At 37.4% G+C, this 25,017-nt stretch overlaps 1 protein-coding gene and 1 long non-coding RNA gene across 2 annotated transcripts in view; one reads left to right on the top strand and one right to left on the bottom strand.

Annotated features, from left to right (window-relative positions):
• The window catches only part of LOC141434159 (progestin and adipoQ receptor family member 4), an 84,234-nt gene that overhangs the window by 16,929 nt on the left and 42,288 nt on the right, over window positions 1–25,017 (bottom strand). The window contains exons 3-5 of the mRNA XM_074096480.1: window positions 19,774–19,877; window positions 17,379–17,516; window positions 3,192–3,332 (exon numbers count right to left, since the gene is read on the bottom strand). Of these exons, the coding sequence (XP_073952581.1) occupies window positions 3,192–3,332; window positions 17,379–17,516; window positions 19,774–19,877 (383 nt within the window). The remainder of the gene's footprint in view (window positions 1–3,191; window positions 3,333–17,378; window positions 17,517–19,773; window positions 19,878–25,017) is intronic.
• Window positions 15,650–17,476, top strand: LOC141434160 (uncharacterized). Its single transcript, XR_012452023.1, has 3 exons — window positions 15,650–15,799; window positions 17,202–17,263; window positions 17,385–17,476. It is a non-coding gene; the product is annotated as an uncharacterized lncRNA (long non-coding RNA).

Here is a 25,017-nt window from a genome sequence, read left to right as displayed (position 1 = left end):
TGTAATTTAGCTCGAGCCACAATACAAGTAATATCCCGAGCGAAGCTCGTCGCTCAGGGGCAGGTTAAAGTCAAAGTCAAAGTCAAAGTGATTGATTTGCAAACATAGGTGTAACTGATTAGGTACAGTGGTGGAACAAATATATGGTAAGTATCAAAATGCTATGTTTTACCTGCAAGCATACAAAATTCAATTAGGTACAGAGGAGTGCAAAAATATGTATCTACTTATACTAATCAATCAGTCAAAAATATGTTACCACGGCCATATTACGTCTGAACGAGAGCCTGTGGTTCTTAGGCACAGGTTTAAGCGTTGGATAAGTTGAAATGTTTACACTCGACTGTACTAATACTAAAATATAAATACTAGAAATGATGTCATGCGTAAGTGACTCATTAAAACTTAACAACACATTTAATTTCAGTCGGCATCCGTCAGCGCCGATGATGTATGGTTAGTGGAAAATGTTATAAACGATTTACATTCTAAGGATGAAGAATAAAATGACTCTTTAGGGAAAACACTGAAGTGAAATCATACGATTAGAATCTATTTTATTCATGGTCGTGACTGTTGTACTATAGTATCAATAATCACGATGTTAACAGCACGGAAGATACGAGCTTTGACGCACTACGCTTTTGAGGAGGGAATACCAGTTTACTGCACGTGCAGGAAAGAAACTACCTTGCCTTGAAAAGAACCACACTTTGGTGAATGAACGAATTAAGCGGAAATATTTAAATTATTGAAGCTCATCTAAGAATTCGGAGGAGAGATTTGGGAAATTGTGAGAAATTTTATTTCCATTCTTCTTGGCCATTATGACTTCTTACTAAGGTAAGATAAAAAGTTTATACATGGAAAAGTCCACAGTATCATGCACACAGGATAAATATTTTATATAAATTTGGAAATTTAAAACTTGCCGTTATCCGTTCTGATCAAGAGAAACATCTTACAAGCAATGCAAAAACCGAAACTGAAGTTAGTAGGTATAAAATTTACGTATTTTGTAAGTTTTTTTTGTTTTTTATTTAATTTAATGAATAAAATTTAATCTCAAATTACACAATTTAATAATATACATCAATAATACCTAATATAAGTAAAATAAAATAATATTATCGAAAATACAAAAATAATAAATATAATAACATTAGAAAAGTTGTTTTTTTGTAGGGAATTGTTTTTAAATTTTGACATTTTATATTTTAATTTTATTTCATATTGTTTAATTTACCTAATTTCAAGGGACAAGACTTGGGGGAATTGTATAAATAGTTAAGTTATTTTTCAATTGTACCTTTTCAATAATGCGTTTGTTTAAATAAAATACATATAGGTATCTCACCATTTAAGTTTTAGTTTTTATTTATTTGTTATTTGATATTTAATTTACCTAATTTTATAACTTTTTATAATTTTTTTATTACTTGACATGTACTTATTATTTATTATCATTTAAGTATTATGTATAATACAGTCATCGACTACAAATAAACAAAACTTTTTTCACCTCAATAGCTCGAAAAAGCCTTCTTTATCCTTATCTGCGTGGAAAGTCGCTTTTTATCCTCTTGGCTGGAAAGAGTTTTTGAAATTCGAACGTTATCGTGAACAGTATCTCACCGTATAAAATTGCTTTAGAATCATCTTTATGTTAAGTACGATAGCGTTGATTTGTTGTATACAATTCGGGTAGATACAAGGTTGAGGAAGTAAGCGTTGAATATTGACGTATTTCCCAAAGAAAGTTCGTCATACATTGTTGAAGTAACATTGAAATCTGTTAAGTAATTAATCTGTTATTTAATTCTTATTACTAAACATTTATTTAGTAAAAATAAAGGTCATTTCAGTTTTCTGAAATTATTCCAAATGCGTCTATAATAGAACAATCAAGAAGAAAGTAGATATCAAATGATGAATGAAAAGGGATTCGGAAACGCACCCGAAAATAAAAGCACAATGACACGTTCTGAAACGTGGTTTGTCATAAATTATTTTATTAATATAAATGCGTTAGTGTTTTCATTCTTATTATTGTTGTTATTTATTAATACCAAAAAAATAGGTAACATTTATTAACATTTTGTTCTATTACATAAGTGTTTTCGTCTTTATTCACAAAAAATAACGACAAATAGGTAGATTGATATTTGGTCAAATTCAGAACGCACCTACCGGAGAGAATAAAGTTCACACTGTCAATATAACCAATTCTAGCAATAATTATTTTAACTTTAAGTAAGTAAGTTTAGCTACTTGCATAATTAAATGTAAAAAGTACTGTAACTTATTTATCAACGTCTAACCCAAACCCTGGGTCTAGAAAGCTGAACTTTTACTTGGATTTCGAAATACCCTCGTTTTATGGAGACAAGAACGTGGATGTATTTTGAGATATTTCCATGGGCATAATCTGAAACTGATTTATAAGATTGTTCAATTAATTTTCTTCCATTTACTTACTTACTATTTTTCTCGCTGTCGTGAGGTGAAAAATTGTGTGTTCCGCTCGGCTGTTAAGTTGTTTAGCATCTCGTGCCTTTGAAACCCTCGACTACGCTCAGGATTCTTGTTTTGAACCACTCGCTTCGCTCGTGGTTCAATCCTAGAATTCTTCGCTCGCTCGGCTTTCAATATAAGCACTCGTGCCAAACAGTTACTTTCCAGCCTTGCATAACAAATAACTATTATACTATAGGAGTACTATTAGTTATTCTGTGCTATATATGTACATAGGTGAAGGTGTTCAAAGTACAAAATACGTAGGTAATAAAAAAATAATTGTACACACTGAAATCATCCTAAAAGCGAAGTTATACCAAGTGGACTTTGCTTAAACACCAACTTCTACCTACAAGACAATTATTAAATATGACAAACCTGCGTAGCGTGCGTAGGTACGTACACAAAACCCGAGAAAAAACATTCGTATTTTTCACTCAAATATCTGCTCCGACCAGGAATCGAACCCGGTACCTCAAGCTACGTAGTCAGTTCTCTAACCACTGGGCAATCCGGTCGTCAAAACAAGTAAACTTATCACTCTAACAACGAGTAATGATTTCAGACGCTTCTGCCACATTGCAGTGGCCGTGGTGATGTTCGGTGAAACCCTCGGACGTTGTCTGTTGTTGTCAGACAGAAGTAGCTTTGCATCCATAATTACGAGATATTACCTGGTGCATAGAGTAGACGGCGAGCACAACGAGCACGTGCATGATGTTGTGTGAGTTGAGGCAGCGGTCCACGGCGCCCGGAAACCACTTCTCCGGGATGTGCATGGCGCCGATAACGCCGCCGCCCAGCGACACCGCATCCTGCAATGTACGAGGCACGGTCAAACATGTGGCACGGTCAAACACTGACACGGTCAAACTATGTGGCATGGTAAAACATGCGACATGGTCAAACTGTGTGGCACGTCAAACATGTGACACGGTCAAACTATGTGGCATGGTCAAACATGTGACACGGCCAAACTGCGTGGGACGGTCAAACACGTGGCGCGATCAAAATTTGTAGCATGGTCAAACATGTGACACGGCCAAACTGTGTGGCACGGTCAAACATGTGACACGGCCAAACTGTGTGGCACGGTCAAACATGTAACACGGCCAAACTGTGTGGCACGGTCAAACTACATATGTAGCACAGTCAGACAGGACGTATAATGTTTTGCATAAATCATATTGAATATTTAAAACGCATAATGTACATTTCAAAGGTTAACGAGTGGGTGGTTCAGGCGCTAAGCGCCTCAATGAAATACTAACCTTACATTTAGACCTACTTAGTAGTGATCTAATTTGATTTGATTGTTGCGATAATCTTTCGCCACGTATTGCGATCGCTTCTCACTTTACCAAAACGAAACTTTTGTTGTCTGTTGTTGTCAATTGACATCCTTGTTTTGTGTCCATGGCCATTAATCGCTGGAGATAACATTACAACATTTGGCCAGTCTTTTGTACTTAAGTATTAGTATACCTACTATTAAGCACTAGTTTTAGGTTAGGTATGTATTTGAATACTATTAGGTAGGCGCTAGTTGTTTAAGATTTTTTTAAGAAACCTATATGTTCTGGTGCGAGTAATTTGAATAACTATTTATAAGATTGAACTTAACGGCTTGACTATGTCCTCACCGCTGTATTTCAGAATTTATTACATTTGTTTTGTGTATTAGGCAGGTACTTATGTAGGTAAATCTGCGGGCACGGCAGTGCCCCCGCCAAGTCGAGCAAAAAAGCGGCCCGGGTGTAGGTACCGTATCATCCTTTTCTCGAAAGAGTTCAGTCCATTTTCGACCACCTATAACTTCGTTTTGGATAAAACTAGAAGCCTGAATTTTCATTAACTAAGCAGGCATTGTATAAACACGGTATATTTCAAATTTCATTCAGTTTGAACCAGTAGTTTAAGAGAATATAACTAGTCAAAGTTTCTTAATTTTGACACTCATTCTTTGACCTACCGATCATCAAAACTCTAAGGCACTTCTAGAAGACAAAAAAGCTTCAAATTTAGATTACAATTTAGTGTTTAGTGTATAAATCAAGGAAAAACTAAAATATTTTGCTATTTCGTTTTATTCAGTCCCTTCTGTCTTAAGAAGATCTTTGATGTTTTAAATAAATATATTGACTTGGCTTGATATAAAAAAATAAAAAATAATATTGGTATGGTCACTATAAGATGTTGTTAGGTTAGCTAATTAGGTACGTTATAACTTAAGACGGAAGGACCCTTAAGTAGGGACTGAATAAATTAACCGACTTGCTATTACATGGATCTCACAACTTTTTACGGTAAAAGAACTAAGTTGCAAGACTTGTTTTGTTTACAATATATTCAGTCCCCACACACCATCGATTATCGTAAAAGTGTTATGTATTCATATTATTATTGGTGAAATAAATTACGATAGGTAAACATCGGCCCCGATGCCGCCACGACTGAAGTACTATTAGGATTTTCTCTATCTGACAGTTTTGCTGCGGGACGAATCAAAATTAGATAGACCAGCTCTCGATCCCGTGGGAATTTCGAAAAAAATCTTTTGCACCTTTACGACCCTTAAAGAACAAGTCTACCAAAGTTTGTCCAGAGATTAAGGCTGTGTTGTTTGTTACGAGTAGTCGGTCAATCAGTCACTCTATTATAGGTAAGTATATACGAACGAACATTAACAAACTATATTAACAAAAGAAATGGTGGTATAAGCCGTATAAGTATAAAAAAATTATATTCTGTAAATATAAACTACATGGAATTAGAAATTGTCGGATATCTGGAATACCTATTGGTTATAAGTATTGAGAAAAAATTCCCATACAAGTACAACCACTTTGATCAAAGTCTACTAAGGTTGTTACTAGGTATACTAGTGCAAATATTGAAACAAACACAAAATATGTATTTTCATGAGCTTAATTTAATTATATTATAAAGCATACATTATGTAGCTATACATACGAGTAAATATTTCTACAAATTGTTTACCTACTCTTACAAATTGATGAAGTAAAGTATATAAACAAAAGAAGGATGAGACCTCTCATAATAATATTCACCTAATTGAACTACCAGGTTGGCCTGATGTTTGGAATATCAAAGATCGCGATCTTGACCTTTGCATTAAGTAGGTTCCATACATTCGAAACGTCCGGTTGATAAAAATAAAACACGAAATGCTCTTGGGTCAAGGGGTCAGCTGCATTGCAGATCCGGCGGCGACCCTGCAGGGCTACTACGAAACTCGAAGTTCGTGTCGCGCGGTCCTTCTGACACTTATACTATTTAATACGAGAGCGAGAGGGACCGCACGTCACGAACTTCGAGTTTTGTAGTAGCCCTGCTGCTTCACGCGTGCCAGTAATGCAGCCGCCAACTAAGGGGTTTTTCACTTTCGGGCAAACAACTACTGGTCTTCTTAATATAGGTTTAAAGGTCGGTGTGGTCAGTTCACACTAGGGATGTTGCGGATGCAGAATTTTTGGCATCCGCGGATGCGGATACGGACGCGGATGTAAGATTCGTTGCATAAAAACCATGAAATATTGCTTTTTAGCCTATTTTTAGTAATTAAAAAATTCCCACTTCGTCGTCGGTGCTATTTTTTCAATCACGGGAAGCGACGAGTCACAAATATGTAACGAAATTCCTGTTGGGTAAGGGCGAAAATACGCCGCCGCTAAAGGTGATTTTCCCCCGGCGAGGCGAGACGAGACGAGGCGAGACGAGAATTGAAATTTGTATGGCGGCGCCTGCGGCGGCCCGGGCGGCTCGCGGCGGGCGCGCGAGAATGCATACAAATTTCAAATCTTGTCTCGCCTCGTCTCGTCTCGCCTTGCCGGGGGAAAAATCACCTTAAGTCGTTCCTGTTGATTTTATGCGGATGCGGATGTTAAATTTAATGCGAATGCTCCGCTTTTGCGGATGCGGATATCCGCCACACCCCTGGTTCACACTGGGACGCAAAGCTGCCTTTTTCATTCAGAGAATACGTCAAATAAGTTATTCGTTGATTCTGCGTCTCGGAGTACTATTATATATTCTGTGGTCTCGGCCTCAGAGGAAGTAAACACATGGAGAGGCCCTATTCTACTAGAACTAGAACTGAAATAACTGTTTCGTCCATGGTTTTTGACTGATGGCTGTTCTAATTTTACAGATTCCCTAAAAATGATGTATTACGGCGGAAGTAGTTCGACCCCATAAGTAGGCGCAGATAATTAATCCACGGCATAAGAAACTAGACATCTATATATTTGTTGCATTTTAAGAGTCGCAGTTCAACAGAACTTTAGACGTTATCAGATTCGCTATAATCGATATTTGTAAAATGAGGTAGTTGATGATTTATGTAAATTAAAAAAACTTGTATTATTTTCGTTGTTTTACAAATAAAGGGCATTTAAAACGTCGTTGTTGCTTTATTTCGTCAGCTCAAGGTAATCACGCGCTACTTAATCAGTGCAAGTCTCTGAAACAAGCCTATTCATTTGCACATTCGGTTAGATGTTTTTCCACTTGTATCGTATTAGTTATCAGTAGCCTTAATGTGGTTTAAATGATCGTACAGGATTTTTTTAACACCATATATATATATTTTTAGAAGGTGCTTTTCACTCGCAATTATTTAATAATAATAATAATAATCCCAGCCTATATACGTCCCACTGCTGGGCACAGGCCTTCTTTCAGAATGAGAGGGCTTGGGCCGTAGTTCCCACGCGGGCCCAGTGCGGATTGGGAACTTCACACACACCATTGAGTTGCTTCGCAGGTTTGTGCAGGTTTCCTCACGATGTTTTTCTTCACCGTAAAGCTCGTGGTAAATTTCAAATGTAATTTCGAACATGAATTCCGAAAAACTCAGAGGTGCGAGCCGGGGTTTGAACCCACGATCCTCTGCTTGAGAGGCCATAGGTCAAACCACTCGGCCACCACAGCTTTGCAATAATTTATTTGCTGTTATTTTTTCTAACCTCCTTGCAAAATAATTAATAAACTTCAATCTTTTTTGTTTATTTTTCAAATAAATACTTAGTTGTAAGTACATATTTAATTTTTTCGTCATCATCAATATTTCAGTAACTACTGATTTCGAGATACCTCTACCCCTTATGATTTCCAAACGAATGTTATATTACCAATCTCCTTGTACCTACAAATAAAGTAACTTTATTGTTGTTACAGACAGGAAGTTACAGTCAGTCCAACACTAATGCTTATACTTGCATGCACGTACTCTTAGTTCATGTACCTAATACATATGTATTTTGAATGAAGTAAAAAAACACTAAGATTACAAAGAATTAAGAAAAAATAACCATAAGTAAAACTTAACTATAAAGTTAATATCAAATCATTTGGAAAATCGAGTGAAGTTGGAATGTGGACACTCAAACACGTGTAACATACCTATCATTATATTACATAGCTTTTGCCCGCGGCTTCGCCCGCGTGGAATTCGGTTATCGCGCGCTGTTCCCTCGGGAACTGTGCATTTTTCCGGGATAAAAAGTATGTCACTGTCGAGCCCATAAACTATCTCTATGCCAAAAATCACGTCGATCCGTCGCTCCGTTTTGACGTGAAAGACGGACAAACATACAAAAACACAAACACACACACTTTCGCATTTATAATATTAGTATGAGACCTATATAAAAACTTGATAAGTAATTATTTTAGGAACTTTATCCAAAAAAAATGAATACATCCTAGGTGAGAGAGAGCGAAAGATCACTCTGGCTAAGGTCATGAAAATATTTTTTCTCATAATGCGAGACCTAAGTTGTGCAGAATTCTGGTTGGTGGCTTTTCACATAGTTATTAAGGTTAAGTGGAATAAGCGGACAACAAAGAGGATTGGAGGATCAACATAATTATTAACAGCCCAGTTTGTTGACCAATCCCTTAAGACGGTCACTCACCTGTGCAAATCCGGAGAAAACATTTTGTCAAGCGAGAATTCTTGTAACCGGCCGGAGACTCAGCGGAAATAGGATGATCTTTTAGAATTCTATTTTACTGAGACAATAATATTCTTTTCTCAAAAATGTCCGTAAAAGTTGACATTATTCTTTCCATATCAGAAGGTGAAGTGCAAGTTTATGGTCAGCGAAAAATTAAAAAGTTAAAAGGATTGCAGGCGCGCTAGCTCGACAATAATGAATTAGCGCGCCTGCAATCAGTCAATTTTTTTTTAAAGTTAAAAGGCCATGGAAATGTTGGCACAAGTCGTAGTCGTAGTCGTTGGGTCTGAAATAGCTTGTGGTGTTTTCGGTGGAAAAATACACCTGCAGTTTATTTTTAATGAAAAAAGGCGGGAAAGCATAAGAAAAATATTGGAATAAAATTAATTTTTATAATATATTTTGAGAAAAAGTTTATTCTATTTCAGAATTATTCACCATTTTTGAGAAAAGCTTTATATTAGTCTCGGCTGGAATAGCAATTGCTGGCTTCGTATTAATTAAACGGACACGCAAGCTCGTCCGTTTAATACTCATACTCAGCCAGCAATTGCCTACTTCCAGGCCACGACAATAATCTACTATTCTATATTGGTTACTAAATAATATTTTAATTCTTTTTGATGTTGTCAGGTTAGGTTAGGGTATAAGGCAGGTTATATCGGAAATTAACTTGAAATTAAATATTTGATTCAACTTTTTATATTCCAATCTTCTCCTTTTTGGTCTCATAAAAATATTCTAGATAGTTTGACAATGTTCTTGATTACTTAATGTTCGGTTTAATATACGATACGGTTAAATTTTATTAGATTTCGATTCGATTTGTATAAAAATAACGAAAACAGTTAAATCATGGATTGTGTTATTAGTTTTTCGTTCAGTTTATCAAAACCTTTCTCGCGAAAAATCTAACGAAAAATAGATAATGACATTCAAAAGATTATTTAACTAACTCAAAAAATGCGTTTTTATTCCCCTTTTTACGGTTCCGTAGCCAAAATGGCAAACACGTCGGAACCCTTATAGTTTCGCTATGTCTATGTCTGTCTGTCCGTCCGCGGCTTTGCTCAGGACAGGAACTATCAATGCTAGAAAGCTGTTATTTTGCACGAATATATATGTAAACTATGCTGACAAAATTGTACAATAAAAAATTCAAAAAAAATTTTTTTAGAATACCTCCCATTGACGTAAAGTGGGGTGATTTTTTTTCTCATCCAACCTTGTAGTGTGTGGTATCGTTGGATAGGTCTTTTAAAATTATTAGGGGGTTGCCAAAACGATTTTTTGATTCAGTCATTTGTTTTGCAAAATATTCAACTTTAAAGTGCCAATTTTCATTAAAATCGAGCATCCCCCGTCCCACCCTTCTAAAATCTAAACCGGTGGGTGGAAAAATTTGAAAAAATTCATGATGGTAGTAACTATATCAAAATTTCAAGGAAAACTATAACGGCTAAGTTTGCTTGAGAATTATTAGTAGTTTAAGAGTAAATAGCAGCCTAAGGTATAAAATATACCTAAACTTGGAATATTCCGTACAAATTACGAAATCCTTAGAAAAATATAACTTATTTTTTTCGTAATGGCTACGGAACCCTATTTCGGGCTTGTCGAACACGCTCTTGTCAGGTTTTTTATTTAGCAAAATTTATGTCAGCATCTCGCGCGGGAGGGAGAGTTCCCTTTGAAAATTTCTGCGTCAAAATAACCTGATCTAACATGTCGAGCTAAACTCGATTTAAGATGTGAGTTATCCGTTACAATATCAAATTCAAATTCAAAATTCAAATCATTTATTCAGTAACTCGCAGTTCAGGCCGCAATGGGCACTTTTACACGTCATTTTTTAAACTACCAGCGCTTCCGGAAAGACCATCATTGCCAAGAAGAATACGCCGCAAGAAACTTGGCAGAAAGTCATTTTTTAACATAAATAATTACAAATAAAATACTTAATAACTACAGTATACAATTAAATGAAATAAAAAATTACAAAAAAATACAGGGTTGTATGGGGTTCCTTAGTTACAAAACTAAACACTAACTATTATCTACGTTCAGTGGAAGTGTAGACTGCTTCCACCGTCATAAATAAAAATAAAAAAATGATTCTGAAATTTACATTTCAGGTCAAGTAACCATTAAGCTTTTGGATTCCAAAGGCAAGCTTACGTCTGCCGCCCCCAAAGTTAGCTCACACGAACTCATATCATGCTCTGAAAGCAGAGCGGTACCGAGGGCATGGTATTGCTTCCGTTCCCATAAGCTTTATGGGATTGTCTTGGGAACTTAGACGTCGCGAGCCTGTGACTAGAAACTAAACTAAAAATATACAAGTTTAAAATCCATAAGCTTAACAATATACAGCCTTAAATATAGCAAGGGGATGTATAAAGTCCCTGAGTTAATAATAAAATTACTATATAGCAAGGGGATGTAGAAAGTCCCTGAGTTAATAATAAATACAATTCCTAATCTAAATAATACAGAGATGTTTATAGTCTCAGAATGTCAAAGAAAACGATTTTAATTAATTAAATTATACAATCTTCGGAGGTGTAAAAAGCCTCCAAATGTCAAAAATTAAAAATAATTATTAAAATTTAATTATCATTTAATATGAGTGAGTCTCACGGTAGTTTCATGTTCAAAACCTGATCTGGTGTAAATATCATGAAAAAAAAAAACTGGTTTACATCCTATATTAAATAATATTGAGCCGGATAATACTCACGGCTTAAATCTCAAAGTCAAAGTCAAAATATCTTTATTCAATTTAGGCTATAACAAGCACTTATTAATGTCAAAAAAACTACCACCAGTTCAGAAAAACTTCTGTTGAGAAGAATCCGGCAAGAAACTCAACGAGGTATATTTTTTGTAAACAGATTTACAATATTATTAAATCCTATACAATATTATAAAATTTAGTTTAGCTCGACTGTTTTGGGCTAATCCGTAGCCCTTCTTCCTTCCTAGGTGCTCCTGCACGGTCCGGAGGTGTGCGCGTGTTGCAGCAGCCGCCAAGTCGCGTTGCTCCTAGGAAGACGGGCAACGGATTATCCCGAAACGTGTCGGGCTAAACTCGATTTAAGCCGTGAGTTATCCGGGTCAATATCATTTAATATGAGTGAGTCTCACGGTAGTTTCAGGTTTACATCCTGTATCATCCATACATGTAGGTATAGGTAGTTAACATTTAAACACTCTCCACCTTCCATAAGTCTCTGCGCATATTTATATTGCACATCATGTCTAACTTGGAATGGCTAAAGTTTTCACACAAGCGGGACCGTGATCGCGAACTTCCACCTCGGCCTGCCCTTGTGAAGTTAGTTAACCGAAGCCCCGCGACCGCTCATTTCTACGCAGACGTTCTTAATCTTCTTATAGTTATATATCCTATTACGGACCGCAGAAATATTATGTATCGTTATAATCTACCTTGGTTTTTTAAACTACACCTCTTAATTAAAGAAAAAAAAATGCTCAAAGGATGCGTATAATACAATTGTTGGTTATTTACTAAGCCGTGTTTATGTTGTGGCAATAAAGTTTTTTATCTATCTATCTAAGTATTTATGTGTTGCTACTTATAGCCGAACCTTAGTTCGGCTTGGGTCGTGCCCCCTAGGACCCTGCGCTCGGGCGTCATGCATCCCTTGAACCCTCGGGTAAAGATGGCCTTGCGTGTTGTAATAATTATAAGCCTTTTTATATAATCTTTGGACAGTAATAGGTATAGTTGAGGAAGCCTGGATCGAGCATCATGGTATCGAGTAGTAGGTAAGGTACCTATCCTTTTCTTAGTCAGATCGTTGACCCGGTTTATTGCGTAACGTTTTTGACACTCGCAATCACGGGTCCATATTGACTCGCATAAAATCGATCCTCCGATTTTTTTCCCTGCTACCGATTTGTAGCCAGAATCATCACTCTTCCGAATTTTTTACTTCATAATTTTATTTGTCATAAATTTGTACCTACTACTACCAACTGAGGTCATAATGGTCACTTATCAGAATATCGTAATTCATAACGTTGTCACTAAGATATGTTTGTACTCATAATGCTGGTTATCATATTTCTTTCAATAAACTGATTAATCATAACATTTAAACATCGATACAGTTTTTTACGTTTATATAACGTTAATGCGATGTTGGAACTGGAGTGAAAGTTTTTATATATTATTATCAATATGGAGGAGAAATAAACGAATATAAATAGGCCCAGATGATGATATTGATGAGATTATTTACTTAAATTGTGAGTATCCTACTTTACTGGTGGCAGTTTGGTTCTGTAGTGGTCGCAGTTCTAACCTAACCTAACCTATATTAATGGCAGTAGTTTGGTTCTGTAGGGTTGCAGTTCTAACCTAACCTAACCTACTTTACTGCGTAGCAGTATGGTTTTGAGGGAGTCGCAGTTTTTAACTTAACCTAACCTACATTTCTGATATCTAATAAACTTATAAGACGATTGAGGGTAAATTCATATATTAAAATTGATTTGCTGACGAATGTTTTTTCTGTTACTTACATCTATTGTGGTTAAATAATGTCTGCAGTTATAACATCCAACAGATGGTGATTGCTTCGCCCATTGATGGCGTTGTCATCGAAATACTTATTTTATCACATTTTTATTCACTAAACGAAAGCAACGCAGGCCATGATGGTATGACAGTGAAGTTTATAGCTACAAATAAGTCTGCTTTAAAAATATATGATAATGGAGTTTTATGAGTACAAAACAATATGCTTAAAAAAAGTATGACAAAAAAAGAAGTACAAGAGATAATTATGACAACTGCCATTATGGTTTTAAATGTTTCGGAGTTATGATCGGTAGTAATAGTGACTAAGTATTAATAGTGAGTATTATGACAGAAAATTGAATGACAAACGTTTTCGGAGTTCCAATAATCGGGGTTGAAAAATTATACCAACTTTGGCGCACCCCTCGCAATCACAATCAAATTATAGTTTTTGTATGCGAAATCTGTCATTGAAGCTACTACTATTGCTTTCTAGCATTGAAAGTCCCTGAGCAAAGCCTTGGACGGACAGACAGACAGACAGACATGGCGAAACTATAAGGGTTCCGTTTTTGCCATTTTGGCTACGGAACCCTACAAATATTATGTACCTCTCCTTGCAGTCGGGTAAAAATCACGGTCGGTGCTGTGGTCGATGGCGAGCCATCTCATTTCAAACTATTAAGATATAGCTATCTGTCTGAGCTTATAGTAATAGAACGACCCTCGTTACGCAACTATATCATTTCGTTTTGAGAGGGTTGACTCGGGTCAAGCGCTGGCACCGCGGCTGAACATTCTTGACCGGGTAAATGGAATCATGCATTTGGTTCTGACGCGGATTAATCCGTTATTGTGGATGACCGTGTCGCAAAATTATTTTCAATCCATTTATTTTTTATTTTTTAAAGCAATAACTTACGTAACACGAACAGAATGCGTCGCACGAATAAAATAGAAAGATGATGTATAGCACTACACTCAAAATATATACTTGTTAGTGTTAATAAAAGATAATTGCGAGAGATTATTTAAGGGTGTAATTAATTAATTCATGATACAAGTGAACTATGCGATACTCATGTTTCTGATATCCTGTCAATCGTTCAAAGGTTAACTGGAAGAGATCCCTTTAAACAAGGGATCCCTTTAAAGGATAGATTCGCCTTTTTACATCTTATTATCCTGTTACCTGTTAATTTCATGTGTTTTTTATTTGTACAATAAATAATACAATACTATGTCCCGACTTCAATATGAGTAATTCCTGCCACGTGTGAATATTATTTATATTCCGACTTCCACATTACTTATTGCTTCAAAGAACTTTGGCTGATTAGACCAAAACTTATACTCATCGCTAATGCCCCGCGCACGAAAATCATCGACGCGCGGCGGATCAGCGAACCGCTTCTGATTAATTACTAATAGGCTTCCCTCGGCAATGTGCAAACCAATCTGCGGCTCGATTACCGGTCGAGTCACCACGATTAATGGAACCGATCGAGTGGCCTGTGTGCTCACCAGTTCCGGCAAAGAAACTATTCTTAGTTAAAAATCGTTCCCAATGTGTACTCGTATCACAGGGCGGCCACGCCATACAAAATACGCGTTCTTGAATCTACATAGGCACGACGACGTCTATACACGCGTCAATGTGTGCGTAAGACACACAGGGCTGACTATCGCAAAACCCTAGGGTACTATAGGGTATGTAGGTATGGCTTAGATGTGTAAATAAATGTAATCGTTAATCATATATTTTTATTTAAACCTAATTAAAATGTGTCTGTCTATGTATTTAAGCATTATTATTTTACATTACAATAAATATATGACTACAAACTTGAACGAATTATTCGGTAAGTACCTAATTAGTTATTTCATGTATTAATCGCGATACTTTTAGACAATTTGTTATATAATTAGTATAGTGTGTGTAGATAAGATATATATTGGTCTATTGATAGGAGAGAATTAACAAATCAATTTTACAAATACCTACCTACTAATATAAGACGTCTATTTATACATTATAGGTACACATTTTTAAACCTAGGTATTGGTTTTTTCCTCAGTTACCTAATACCTAAGTACATTGTACATGTTGCTAATTAAAGTTGGTTAGGTACCTTACCTACCTTTTTTCGTCCTTCGGAAATCGAAAAAAAACTCCTTTTCTTATCTTTGGCTGTTGACAAACACCCATACAATGCACAGTATATTACCATTTCGCAAAGTTATTGCTTCCGAACTTAGTGCTGTGCGACGGTGCTACCGACATATATCGCGTTGCGCACCCGACTGCTTTCCTGCGGTTTTCCTGCAATCTGCGCTTGAGGGGTGGGGTAACTCGAACCGGTGCGGGGCGGAGCGTGGCCATTCTGTACGTCAGTACTATTATATATTCTGTGCTCGTATACTAATCCGGTTATTTACTTTATTTGTTAAGTATTCAAGTCACAAAACGTTTTAAAATTACTGTCCAACCATAAAATGCAGCCGCTCTGTTCGGAAACATGGTTTCAGTTTAATGTGAAATTATTACACAATTTTACTACTCGGTTTAGGTACTAAATGTAATAAAACAATTCAGTTCGCATTACGTAATAGCTGGTGCGCGTTGAGGCGTAAACGAATATTGTTTCCAAATCGTTCTGTTTACGACGGCGTCAGTTCTTTCAGAAAAATCATAGAAGGTACGACCGAAAACAAGAGAATGTTTCGCGAAGGTCAGCGGCAAGTTCGTTAGGTTAGTATTATTGCTAGAATAGCCCCATTGGCGGGCCGCCAACTGGTAGCGAGTGGTTGCAGGCCACATTTCACCCGGTTATTGCCTTACTGACTTACTACAGTTAATTACAGTTGAAAGTAACTCCGATATATTCTCAAGATTTGTCGAGAACTCGCTCGTTTCAACTCTATTATACGAGTATACCAGATGTAGCCAATATCAACCAATATAGAAATAAAAACACATGAAAATAACAGAACACAGGATAATAAGATGTACAAAGGCGAGCTTATCTCTTTGAACCATTGACAGGATAACAGACATAGAAATCAGGATCTATCAGGATCAGGATATAGAAATTGAACCTAAATTAATTTTTGAGTTCCGTAGGCTGAAACTTTCGTATCATCCATCATAGGTATTATAATATACATAGTGTAATTAGAAAGTAAAATTGCACTGCCTGTCTACCCTGAAATCTTTAACCCTTTATATGTAGAGCTAAAATTTTTTCGCGCTAATCTTTTTCACAATCTATCCAATAAGTTCTTAAAGCTTTGAATGGATTATAACAGTCTGTGAACACTATTAATTTTGAGTCTTATGGATACGATCACTATTATTCACATTTTACTTCATATACATCAAAGACAGCTGAAGCATTTTGCGATTCATCGTTCATGCATAATTTTTGGGACCGAGGAGTCCATCCCGAGGTCGGTTACCCCGGTAGGTACCTTCAACCCAACCAGATGAGCTATACAGTTTTAAACAAGATATTTTGAGTATTTAACTCGAATTATATAATTTAAAATTATATACATAATTCGAGCGCGATAATAGAGCGCGAACAAATAACTCGCTAGAGGATTTGACGCAGGTGTCAAGCAATAAAAGCTTGTTTATTATACCTAGACCAAACGGTTTACCCAAGAAAGTCGTCGTAAACATTTGCAACCAAACTTTATCAGACAGTACAGTCAAGTGCGAAAATATATATCGATTCGAACCACTCAAAAATATATTACCACGGCCTTATTACGCCGGAATAACAGACTATGGAACATATTTTTCAAGGGTTAGATAAATAAGTCCATATTTTTGCACTTGACTGTACCTATAAGGTTTGGTGAAATATAAACAATTACTTACCTCACCTGCGACCTTACGATGACTACGTCTATATGCAACAAATGTATGTTCATGCAACTCCTCCATCTCTCTACACTGTAAGATTGAACACACAAATCACACAAACTCAATTATCAACAATATACGAGTACCACACTACACTGTGCACTGTCGCGTTTAGACCAGAGTTCATCCTCATAGCATCACAACTGTTAACCATGCCTCATGCTAAATACCAGATTTGTTGCAAATACGTAGCTATTGTACGGGGTGTATTGTATTGTTGCAGGTGAGCAAGCAAAGTGCAGCTGCGACGCGAGCTATCGCTGCCTACCCTGCAATTGACCCAATGTACGCCACTTATTGTTTATCAATATGGAATGGACCTCCGTAAAGTAACACCGACTCAATAAATTATAAGGTTTGGTGAGTGAGTGTGTGTGTGTGTGTGTGTATGTGTACTCGCCTGCAGGAACACGTGCAGGATAGCGTGCGGGTCGCCGCCGCCGAGCCGCGCGGCGCGCGCGCCGGCCAGCAGCACGCGCATGCAGAACGGCGCCGCGAAGCACAGCCGCCGCTCCCACGGCGACCACGCGCGCATCGCCTGCGCCAACGAAACATGCCACACATAAAACAACAAACTGGTTTACATGATATATTCTATAAAAAACATAAATATGTAGTGAGTGCCAATTAAGTTCAATATTAGGAATACGCGTCGTAGTTGACTTCGCCGACAATAGAATTGTGATCTAATAGGTGTGCCATGCTGGGATGTTGTTACTGCGAGTTCAGGATTTGACTTGGTTAGATTTTACGTACAGACTATATATTATATATACTATATATTATATTATATTATATTTTTCTATTTTACTTTTCCAAAATTTAGTTGACCTAGTCTCAAACTAAGCAACTAGTAGATGTACTTAAATAGATAAATAATAATGTTCGTATTTTTCATACAAATTTTGGATTAGTGTGACTGATTGTGAACTGAACGCCCCTGTATAGGTGCAGTGCACTTTGAACATTGATTAATAAATCATAATTACAAAATCCCTAAAAAACATTTACAGGGATATTCAGTCAAACTAACCCAACCACTTGCTGAAATATTCCCGATTAGTTTTACAGCACCTTACATAAATATATGTTTAACATACCTACAACTGGCTACGAAATACACATCTGCACATCTACTGAATAAATATTTGCCTGTCCTGCTTTTCTTTATCTAAGTAGGTATAGGTAGTTGCGGCCATCCTTACCAGACCGACCGGCACAAGGACCGGGCTGAAAATCAGCGCTGGAAATTATCGCCAGCATTATGATAAGTACCCATTGCCAAGAATAGTTATATTTTTAATTGAAAGAAATGAAAATACTTGTTTCAGGATTAAAACCTCATACTTAAAAATTTTCAATGACAACTATCATACATAACACTCCATTTAAACGAAAAAAAAAAAACAATAAGGTGAAATAAAAGTATAAAATTACGACGTTACGATTACAAATTAGATTATCAGTCAATAGAACCAAGTACCTACTAGTAGGTATTACTACAATAGAACATTTGGAATTGGTTCCTCGCATTCACACAATTCCCGGTGCAAGGTATATATACAGCATACCAGCTATATGCCGATGCGGAAACCAATATCACAACCGTCAGATATGTGAATGCATTCATCCGAAGCTGTGGCGGTGTTGTTTGAATGATTCAGTAGTATGTATAGACCTACCGTAGCAGGTTTATCTTACTGCGTCTTTTAAGCCCAGTTTAGACTTGCAAGAAAATTTTTGTAAGTTGTATTACATTGCGAGGCCGTAAGGCGAAGGAGTTTGAAGTGGTCAATCGAGCGCATGCAGCGTTGTAATTTCTTGCAGGTCTAAACTGGACTTGAAATCCAGTGATGCGGTACCTCGAAGTACGTATCGTACCGTCCCTTTCACTCATATTAAATAATATTAGCATCAGGGGACGGCAAGATATGAAGTTCGAATTTTGCACTCTGTATCAAGCGCTTCTTACAAATACAATCATAAACTCATGTCTATGGATCCCAAGGAAGACATAGAAGTTCAGCAGTGATTCTTGACACCCTCTATTAATTCAACGAAACATCCACACTTCCACTGTAAAGGGCAATATAGGTACTTATGTACAATAATAGTACGTGGACATAGCACAGGTAGTAGGCGTAAAAAGACTGACACATTGAACGAAGTTAAACACACCCACCCGTAGAATGTTACGACTTTGGAAGCCCCATATTCCATCGATCTGGCCTGGCCTGCCAACTGGCAAGCGATTGCTCGAGCATTACTGGTTGGCGCTCACTACTAGAGCGCTCTTACTCGTAGTCATACTTAGGTACTTAGTACTAAAATACTAAAAGTGCTTAAATATGGAAACAGCAGGTTCTTGGCTCTAAGTATTACTTGAGATCTCAGTTGTTTCAGCACCGTTGTTCTGAGCCAGTTGTGTACTTTATCAAAACTTAGTAAAGTGAAATTTTATGTACAAACTTACATATCTATACCTATATCCAACTTCTTTTGGATTGTTAGTGCTCACAAAGAAGATGGATAGCGTCGCGTAAAATTTTAGGAACTGAAACATAACACTTTCTGAAATTTTTAGTTTTGATTTTAGTTTTCTATTATTTTGTTTACTTTTATTTTTACCTCAAATAATAGTATTTTAGTATAGTATTTTTTAGGTAGTCTTTAGTTGGCTTAGTTGGTTGGTTGATTAATTAATATTGTTACGTCATAAAACTTAATACTGTTAAAATTAAATGTAATTTAGAGTGGGATAGGATAGAGTGAGGTGTGATTGAGGATAAGTTTACCTTATAAAGGCCCAGCATGCTGCCGAGCGAGTAGACGGCGAGCACGAAGTACCGCAGCAGCGCCGGCGCACAGTGCACCGTCGCCGTCACCATCGGGATCGCGCCTGCAACAACAACCACGTGCTACCATCAACATGGCTCAGTTTAGAAAATGGATTTGTACAAGGCAAAGGAATGTGAATCCACACTGACCACTGTATCAAGACATCCACTGTATAACGTCTTAACGTCCATTTTATAAAATGTCCACTCTCCTTTAAACGTTCACTCTAGTTACCCAAACATCCACTCTACTAAAATTTCTACTCTTCACATCGACATTGCGGTACAGTTTGATATTTCGATATATTTAGTCCGAATTCTGATAACTGTATCATTGCTGTAACTAGGTCATTGTGGTGCATTGGACGTTTTGATACAGTGGACTCAGGGGGCCCAAAGGCCTCACATCTATTGCGGCGGAATCGGTTGGCCGAACAAACCCGACCCGATCGACGTCTCTTCGCTCCTGATTTCGCGTTGATAGATTTGCAATTGTAGACCTTTACTCTTCATTTGTTCTCAAAAATTTAGAAAAAAATTATACCAACTGAATAACGGTCGACTGGGTATATAATAATATCTATTAACTGTAATGTTACTGTACGTTATTGTGATATCGAAAATACAAACTGAGACATGGATGCACAGAAAAACCAGAAAAAGAGACCAGCGCTGGGAATCGAACCCAGGTCCTCAGCAATCCGTGCTGCGTGCTATAAGTGCTGTAACCCCTACACCACCGCTGGACAGGAATCTAGACACGAATTTTTCCTATGCATACATATCTCAGGTTGCTTATTTCTACTACGCTACTTATGCAGCAGCACTAGCGACATCTATGTTCCGCTCTCATCGAGAGACGTCACACTTTTTCGGAACCAACCGCTCACCCAGACAAGAGATGTCGCTACTAAGCAATCAAATTATGATTGGTTTTTGGAGTCTTTTTGTATTTTTTATTTCAACTCCAAATTTGTTACTTTTACGGGTATCCCGTGAAACCATATCGAAAATACAAACTGAGACATGGATGCACAGAAAAACCAGAAAAAGAGACCAGCGCTGGGAATCGAACCCAGGTCCTCAGCAATCCGTGCTGCGTGCTATAACCCCTACACCACCGCTGGACAGGAATCTAGACAAGAATTTTTCCTATGCATACATATCTCAGGTTGCTTATTTCTACTACGCTACTTATGCAGCAGCACTAGCGACATCTATGTTCCGCTCTCATCGAGAGACGTCACACTCTTTCGGAACCAACCGCTCACCCAGACAAGAGATGTCGCTACTAAGCAATCAAATTATGATTTATTTTACGGGTATCCCGTGAAACCATATCGAAAATACCAAATAATAACTCTTAATAATATCTCTTGTCTGGGTGAGCGGTTGGTTCCGAAAGAGTGTGACGTCTCTCGATGAGAGCGGAACATAGATGTCGCTAGTGCTGCTGCATAAGTAGCGTAGTAGAAATAAGCAACCTGAGATATAAAAAAAAAATCGTGTCTAGATTCCTGTCCAGCGGTGGTGTAGGGGTTATAGCACGCAGCACGGATTGCTGAGGACCTGGGTTCGATTCCCAGCGCTGTTCTCTTTTTCTGGTTTTTCTGTGCATCCATGTCTCAGTTTGTATTTTCGATATGGTTTCACGGGATACCTGTAAAAGTAACAAATTTGGAGTAGAAATAAAAAATACAAATAGACTCCAAAAAACCAATCATAATTTGATTGCTTAGTAGCGACATCTCTTATCTGTATTAAACGTATTTGGCCCACAAAAATGTAATATATCTTAGACATGCTTAAAATAAAGTTTTGTACAAACTGATATGTTTTAAATTTAAACACATATTCAACGACCGTCTAAGTTTTTGTGGTGACACTAATACGTTTTTTAAGTGAGGTAAAGAAAGAAAAAAAATCCAAGCAATCCGAGAATATTCGCAATATTCGCATTTCGTTACCTGGAATATACCTGTCTTTGAACGTTCACGTCATTCGCCCGATGTTTACATAAATTTACGACACTTGAATAGAGACATTGAATAGATGGGGTATCCCGTGGCGGCCGTAGCCTACACCCGGTCCTTGTGATCCCTTCCACATCAAACGTAAAACAGTAGGCTCATGCCAAACTCATGTCGCTCTTTCTAACCAGTACAGTAACAGTACAAAACGCAATGAAAAATTACAAGTAGACCTTTAATGCTATCGTCTAAATAGGTCGACGCTTTGAATACACAACTGCAGTTTAATCAAGCTTAACGCTTACGAGAATTAGCTTCAGGGTAGTAATAAAGCTGCAAAGACACTGATCAGATGGAACTGGGATTTTCTGCTTACAATTAGTTTAGTCTGTCATAGAGCTCTTCAACACTTATTAAAGCATAATATATAGAAAAGGATTAAGTGGAAAGTGGAAGGCCTATTTCATTATCTATTGATTTACTAAGTTATTACTCTACTCGTATTCCAAATTCAGCACAATTTCTCAATTTGTCGTCAATCTCATCACTTTCCATTGGTATTTTCGAGTGATATCGTTTCAATAAGCGTTCCTCTGGATTGCTCAAAGTATGTTGAACTTAAAACGTTAGAATTCCTACTTAGTTGACACAGCTACTGGTTCTCTGACATAGCTACTAACGACCGCTAGCCCCGGGCTCGGGCGAGGCATGAAACCCTGCCTTAACCGTCGGATAATCGCGTATTCGTGTATGTGTTTGTTCAGTCTGCATAGACTATTACGCCGGCTTTCTCGCCAAGTGGTGCTGAGCAATTTGCTTTTACAGTTGAGGTTGCTTCTAAAAAATGTGGTGTAGTAGTTTTTAATATTATTATTCTTTGTTCATCGCTTTCCCGCGGAAACTGCAATCTTTTGCCCTTCCCAGGGTCTCAAACTGCGTGAAGACGTTGGCAGACAGGCAGATATATTTTCACATTTTTAACATTAGTAAGGATAGTATGGATTCAACAGGCACAAGGATATTCCCAAGTTCACCTAAAATAATTTGAAATAAGAATATGTAAGCGCTACGAAATCTAAGAATTAACGTGAGCCTTACAATTCGTCTCACAAAATCCAGCCTCTGATCTCAAGAGACTTTTCTACCTACCTACTTCAAATATTCCAAACAGATTTGTGGATATGAGGTACCATTCCCTTTGGAATACTTTTCTAGCTTGCTATCTGATTTATTTTTATTTATAAATAGCTGCATCGTCAAATAGGCGTGCCATGCCAATGCCAACGTAATTCGCCGAGAAGCTCATTGCCGTTGTGGGATAGGTTCCCAGTAACAGAATCTGAAATGAACAGTCAGTTAACACAGTATTCATTAGAAAACGAATAACGCCCACACCTGGGCCATTTCGGCAGAATAAATCGTCGACATTGATCCAATAAACGTCAAGTCAAGAGACATAATAAGGAAAGGATAGCGAGAAAGAGACGAGTAACGACTTGGCCACGTCTATGCGTGCGGCAATGGATTTTCTAATACATTGCGTGTGTTGCCAATGGACCGTTATGTGGTGAACGTCTTGACCGTGCAGTGTACAGAGAATTCGGTTGCCGCACCGCCGGTTGAACATGGTTGTGGTCGCTAATTGATTGCGACGGCGCAGGGGAGTAGAAGGCGGATATCCTTGGACGACCTCGAGATGGAACCTTGTGATATGCGAAGATATATGTAGAGGGGTGCTCGACAATTAAGCTGTTTGTTAATGCCTGAAACCAAGATGTTTCGCGATGCCCCTTAAAATGCAAATGGCGAGTTGATGTTCATTGTGGCGTTCTAAGTGGCAGGCCCTTGATAAAAAGTGTTCGTCATCCAGCTTATATGATGATAAATGATACACTAGTTAAGATGTTATTAGTTACCTACAGGATGAAGACCTTGATTATCTTTAATGAGTTCCCGATATTTCGACGCAGTTTAATGCATTATGCATCACGAGTAGACTGCAGAAAATGTGCGAGAGAATGTTACCCGTCTACCAACTACGATGTACGTTTTTGCAGGTGGTAGGACCTTGTGCAAGGTCCGCCCGGATTGCTACCACCATCTTGCTCGCTAATCCTGCCGTAAAGCAGCAGTGCTTGCACTGTTGTGTTTCGGCGTGGAGAGCAAGACAGCCGGTGAAATTTCTGGCACTTGAGGTATCCCATCTTAGGCCTCTAGGTTGGCAACGCATCTGCAATCCCCTTGGTGTTGCAGGTGTCTATGGGCGGTGGTGATCTCTTATCATCAGGAGACCCACTTGCTCGTTTGCCATACAGTCGAATAAAAAAAAAAGTCGAAATATCGGGAACACAAGGTAATCACGGTCTACATCCCGTAACAAATATACACCTTAAAATACGGTATTTGACAACTCCTGAATTTGCCATGTCTTATATATTATTATGAAAATATAGATGTACAGTGTTTAGCGAAGAGAAAACTTAAATCGATTGAAAATTGGATTTATAATGATTTTTTGAATAATCTATATACCTGTCTCTTTCTCAAACGCTTTTCTCTATGTAGCAAGTATGGCGCTACTTGCGTGTGACGTCACATGTAAGTATGTCTTTCTCTGTCTAATCTTGACTTTCAAACCTTTATAATTTTGTTATTTGTAAAGGTAGCATAAAAATTGTTTTTATATTCGATAACAGGCACTGTGAAGTTTTAATTTATAAAACATATAAAAAATAGTCAAATATCGTACTTATTGTGATGACAGAATCAACGCGTTGGTTTGATGTGATGTAATAATTAAGAGGGGACGTTAACGATGAGATGTTAAAGAAGTAGATATTTGAAACAATTTGTTGCCTCCCCATCAGACTGAACTGACTCTCAGATACTGTGCACTAAGGACAACAAGAATATTGCGAATAAATATATCGAAAATTTGCAGTCTGGTTCTCGACATTTTTCTCATCTAACGTAAAATCTAAAACTTTTGAACTGAAAACACCTACACGTGTTACATAATTCTACGTGCGTCACATTTATATATGTTATGTACTTATATACCGAACCTTCGTGGTTTCTCGAAAGAGAAAAGCTGAAAAAACTTAACGTAGAAATAAGCGCTAGCTAAGGACAAGAAAAAGCTACTTGCTTAAGTACAGCGACTTAAAATGCTGCACTGTAGTCTAACTTCTGCGGCTTCATTTTAAACCCGCTATAAAAACTTTCAACTTGA

Source organism: Choristoneura fumiferana, chromosome 13 (genome assembly GCF_025370935.1).
Source record: "Choristoneura fumiferana chromosome 13, NRCan_CFum_1, whole genome shotgun sequence".
Taxonomy (NCBI): Eukaryota; Metazoa; Arthropoda; class Insecta; order Lepidoptera; family Tortricidae; genus Choristoneura; species Choristoneura fumiferana.
The sequence above is the reverse complement of the archived record's forward strand: the minus strand, read 5'-3'. Positions and strand labels throughout refer to the sequence as shown.